This window comes from Nannobrachium achirus (genome assembly GCF_963921795.1).
Source record: "Nannobrachium achirus genome assembly, chromosome: 17".
Classification (NCBI taxonomy): Eukaryota; Metazoa; Chordata; class Actinopteri; order Myctophiformes; family Myctophidae; genus Nannobrachium; species Nannobrachium achirus.
The window spans coordinates 30,824,979-30,830,430 of record NC_137824.1 but is presented as its reverse complement, the minus strand read 5'-3'; the positions used below and the strand labels follow the sequence as shown (position 1 = coordinate 30,830,430).

Genomic DNA, 5,452 nt, shown 5'->3' with positions numbered 1-5,452 from the left:
CGTATAAGCAGCCAAATCAACTTGAACTTCAACTTATAGGCCTGTAATGTTTCATAAAATAGAAGCATAGCCTATAATAAAATTAAATAAATAAATACAAATCCCCACGGGGAAACTAAAATCCTACACGCGGTGCAATTAGGCTAAATTACAACCGTCGATATAGTGCATGGTGGATCATTAAAAAAAAACTCACCGTTTCTTTCTCGACAAAATCCACGTAAGTGGTCCTCTCTATTTCCACGGGCTGTCCCTGTCGGTCGTACAGAGCCAGCACGAAGTGGAAGAAGTTGGACTTGCGGAGGTTGGAGGGAGGCTGCTTCTCGAAGTGCGCCCGAGCAAGTCCCACTCCACTGCGGATCACAAGCACACGCATCGTCGGTATAACACACAAATTAATAGTTGACACAAAACATAAAATAACACTATTGTAATAATTGGGCTAAATAAATAAAAAATCTACTCTACTCTGTCAAAATGCATTGTCCGTTTAAAGATAAGCACAATAAAACGCATCTTCATTCACATATAGAAAATAAAAACATCCTATTACACTTTCCAAGATAGAAAAAAAAGAAGAAAAAAAGTCTAACATATTTGAATGTCACGTTAGAAGGCCGAGAATATTAATTTGACAATTTTAACCCGATAACAAGTCCATATAATGTGTAATACAGGCCTATCAATAGCGTGAAGGATACGGTTAATTAGGCCTATAACGTGCGGGACGTTTTAATTTTTTACACCAACTGGGTCACCTTCAAATTCGATCCTCTTTTCCCCATTATGGAATTATGTAATTGTAGATTATGTGACCATTTAAACAGTCCATTAAAAGCAGCCGAAAAAGACCCCCGTTAAACCCGCTGCTTAGTGGCGACGGCGACGAAATTCTAGCCAATCAAAGTATAAGCGGAGTGAGTGGTCCAAAAGTGAATATAGGCACAAAATATAGGCTAAAAAATGTAAACCCCCAAAGCATTTAAAAAAGGGGGGCTTCCCTTGTGCTACAGTGACGGGCTGTTATTCCACAATAATGACCAAACCGCTTTTAATCAAAAAAGGTGTCAAGTTGACCCAGACTGGAATAACTTCTTGCCACAGTGCGGGATCAGCGGTTCATCCCCAGAACAGCTACAGTACATCAGTGGTTTTCAACCAGTGGTCCTTGAGGAGGGGGTCCCAGGTGGTCCCCAGCTAAATGATGGAGAGTTGGTATATAAACCAAATGGACCCTTAGGACTATATAGAGAACTCTTGAGAGTGTAAAATGAAACCAAATGGACCCGTACGCTCTCAAGAGTTAAATCGTTGTTAAAAACATCTGCATTGCTTAATTTACAAGAAATCTACACAATTAGAGAATGCCGAAGAGTTGTTCAACATTTGCCGGTTATCTCTCCCACGGTACCACGTCAATACATCATGGAATTGTGGACAAAAATCGTATCCATGATCGCGATGGCAAAACATTCTAAGTTTGGGGCTCTGAGACTGAGGCTAAAAATCTCATCAAACGGTGGTCCGTGGCTCAGATCGACGCCGAAGAAATAACGGGTCCTTGGATATGAAAGAAAAAGGTTGAAAACCACCGCTGTACATAATAATCCTCTGGGAGCAGCGTGATCAGATCAGCCCCCCCAGTGTTAGGAGACTCTCAGTCAGACGCGCTCCGTCCGTTTCAATACTTCGTGTCTCCCCCCATGGATCGCCTTCTCTCCACGGCCCCCGGAGGGATGGGATGGGAGTCAGCCAGCCAGCGCTATACAGCAGAACCAGAACAAAACGCCCGCCTGCAGGCTCACCTCTGGGCGGCTGTGTTGGCGTCCAGCACCCCGGCGCCCTGCATCCATGTCCGAACTGCGTTCATCCCGGCCACCATGGGCTCCTCTTTCATACTACTCCCACTCCTGTGGATGCTCTCCTGGATGCCGAACATCAAAACAGCACCTTCTCGTCGTCACTATCTCTCTCTCTCTCTCCCTCTCTCTCTCTTCCTCTCTCTCTCCCCCCCTCTCTCTCTACCTCTCTCTACCTCTCTCCTCTTCTTTTTTTGCTGCCTCCCCTCCTCCTCTCCTCTCTTCTTTTTTGCGTTTGATCGCGCTGTCACAGAAGCGAGAATCGATGTCGCGCCGGAGCAAAGAAGTGTGGCGTCGTGGTCTATTTCACTTGTTTAGTTTGTTGCGCCGGCTGCTCTCACGAAAAGTAAACAAAAACACACGACATGTGGAAGACGGAAGGGGAGCTGTCAGCATCCAGGGTTACAGCAAGCTGCCGCACCGCATGTCAACAAAATGTGGGGAGGAAACAAGAAGAGAGACAACAGCAAACTATACGGAGGGGAACGATGCGATCAAGCGATAAGGGGGGAGCTGCTGTTGGCGGCGGTCCCCCGGATCAAGGTGCAAGAAAGAACCCCGGCAAAACGTCAGTTTGTTGGGGGAACAAACAGTCCGCAGCGAGAGAGAAAATCAAAGAGATCCTTAACACGTTTCCCTTCCTCCTCCCTCCTCCTCCTTCTTCTTCGTTCCCTTGTTTTTTTTCCTTTTTTCTTTATTGACTAAAGTATTTTCCTCGGTTCGGATGAATGAAAATCACACACACGGCAAAGAGGCAGTCCCGGCGTATCGGCAGATGCGCTCTCCCGCAACTCGGGTGATTTGCGCTCTTTGCTTCCCTGAGGAATCACTTTGGAGTGGAGCGTCTTTCTGGGATTCCTAACGGGAGCGGGGTAGGGAGGAGGGGGCGTGGCGGACCGGGGGACGAGGACACGCCCCCTCAACACACAACACTGTTGGACAATCAGCTGTCCACTGAACCCTAACCCCGCCCCGTCCCTTTACTGTGTCCCGCCCCGGCCACTTAGCCAGAAGCTGTGCACTGCACTGCACCGTGCGTGCACGGCGTGTGTGTGTGTGTGTGTGTGTGTGTGTGTGTGTGTGTGTGTGTGTGTGTGTGTGTGTGTGTGTGTGTGTGTGTGTGTGTGTGTGTGTGTGTGCGCGTGCGTGCGTGTGTGTGTGTGTGTGTGTGTCAATAATGTAGCGCACCGCCAATATTGCCAATTCGATCCGTTTCTGCGGATCAATTAGGCTAAACACCACCAACACACAGGTGAGGGGACACACATTTGATGCTCCAAATCGCCTCTCTCTTTGGATCTTTTATTTATAGCTTGAAGATGAGCTTTTCAGCAAGCGACACCAGCATAGGCGAGGTGTAGTAGGCTAAATTAGGACTTCAGACTTGGGTGGGAGACATGGAGATCTGGGATCTGATGTTGTGTTTAGCCTATTTGCTTTGTGGTCATTTGAGCTGCAGCTGACAGACTATCTATACCACATCTGTCCACAACAAAACACTGCAACAAAAACACAGAGTCCCTTCAATTTCTTAAATGAGAATGCATGGAATTTAGAATAGCAACCTATAGGCTCACTGGTTAATTTGTTTTAACTTTATAAGATGAATCACCAAAAACTATGACCATAATGTTAATAGTGTAACTGGCAAGGACTATTCGTGAGAAATATGAACATTACATTCATATTTGTAGAGTAGCCTAGAAGTGTGCAGAGAGAACATGATTAATCTTCTCAACAGCACCATTAGCACATCCTTACAATAAACATAATTTATGTGACGTACGTCCTTGTCTATAATGTTGGGTCTGTTTTGCTAATTTATTTTGTATTGATGCAGGAACTATTGGCAACCAAAACAACCAAATTAAATCTTATCTTATCTTATTTTATTCTATTCTATCTTATCTTATCTTACCTTATCTTATCTAATCAGGTGTCCTATCTCAGTGGTTCTCAACCTGTGGGTCGGGACCCCCAGGGGGGTCCCCAAATTATTTTGAGGGGTCCCCAGATGATTAACATAATGTGCAATATTATTTTCTCACTCAACAGTAAACAAACCAACATACAGTTTAAGTGTATAGAGGGTATCTGCACATTTCTAAAGTGACAATTTAAGGACTTTTTAATACTTCTAAAATGACAAATTAAACATTGGCCAAATTGTTAAATATTAGAGGCAGAAATTGTTAAAATAGCCGATCTACATGCTCACAACGCCTCGCATTGCGAGGCGTTGTGAGCATGTAGATCTGCTATTCACATTAGAACCGTGTTATACAAAATGTAATGCCTCAACTCTTAGTGCTCGTCAGGGTGGGGGGGGGGGGGTCCCCAGTTAAAATATGGTTATTTTGGGGGTCGCGGCCAGAAAAGGTTGAGAACCACTGTCCTATCTTATCTTGGGGGAATATAAACTAAAGCAGATTACCAGTAAGTGCAAAAAAACTAAACTGTCAGCCATGCACTTTGTAGACAAGATTCCTGTAAAAGAGCTGTTGAACACATGCAGTCTCTGACACTGGTGTGCTGAACCACGTTCTGTATATCAGGGTTAAAGCAAGAGCTCTGTAATTGAAAAAGTAAAATAGAAAAAGGAAAATGAAAGCTAGCTGGTAGAAATAAGTACACAATGTGCACAGTCTGCCTTGGAATCTAATAAGTATGGTATAAGCATACTGACGCCTATATTTACATCTATAAATGGTTCACACTTCATGCTAACCCGGTGGGTCCAATTGCAGAAACTTAAGACATTAAGTATACTGCAACTGGTGATAGACTCTGTACATGATATGTATGACTTTATTTATATTTACTAATGTTTCATACATATGTCTGTATAGTATATCACTGCAAGTGCAGATGGTGCAGGCCAACATTAAAATCTTCTCTTCCTATTTATCTGATCTTTAATAATTTTTTATCTTAACACTTATTTTCTATCTATCTGCTCTTGTAGAGAGTATCTGCATCTGCATCTGTGGCTCGTGCCTACTGTGGTGCTGCAATGACACCTGTCGATCTATTGATCGATCGATTGATTAGTCGATCGTGTCTGTCTGTCTGTCTGTCTGTCTGTCTGTCTGTCTGTCTGTCTGTCTGTCTGTTTATTTGGCCCTTAATATTATGTACACTCACTAACTTGATTCTAAGTAAGCAGCTCTGTTTGCATGTTCAGTCCATGTGTGTATTGGGTTGTCATTTGATTATTTTAATGAAAATGTATTCAATACTTTATCCAGTTTGGCAGGAATGTCTTAATATGAAGTGAATTGTACTACAGTTTGCATTTCATTAAACTTTCGGTGCAGTGGAGCTTATAACAAATGCAGAGTTCGATAAGTGTCAAGGTTAGACACCAAACCTTACCCAATCATCTCATCACAGTGGTTTATTTATCTTTATTTATGTTTATTTAAATAGCTGTTTATTTATGTCCCCTGCTGGGGGAAGAGAAATGTGAGGAGTCGACCATGTGATGACACGATACAACAGATAGTGACAAATACAAGCAACATGAGACAAAATCTCTCTCTCTCTCTCTCTCTCTCTCTCTCTCTCTCTCACACACACACGCACGCACGCAC

General features: G+C 43.6%; 1 protein-coding gene across 5 annotated transcripts in view; it reads right to left on the bottom strand.

The window, feature by feature from the left end:
- Positions 1-1,939, bottom strand: part of LOC308302062 (transcription factor COE1) — a gene marked incomplete at both ends in the record, with an annotated part of 115,305 nt that extends 113,366 nt beyond the window's left edge. For all 5 annotated transcript variants that reach the window (XM_080746242.1, XM_080746245.1, XM_080746243.1 and 2 more), the window contains 2 exons: positions 197-353; positions 1,806-1,939. In XM_080746242.1, the coding sequence (XP_080602368.1) occupies positions 197-353; positions 1,806-1,939 (291 nt within the window). The remainder of the gene's footprint in view (positions 1-196; positions 354-1,805) is intronic.
- Between the last annotated feature and the right edge of the window lie 3,513 nt (positions 1,940-5,452).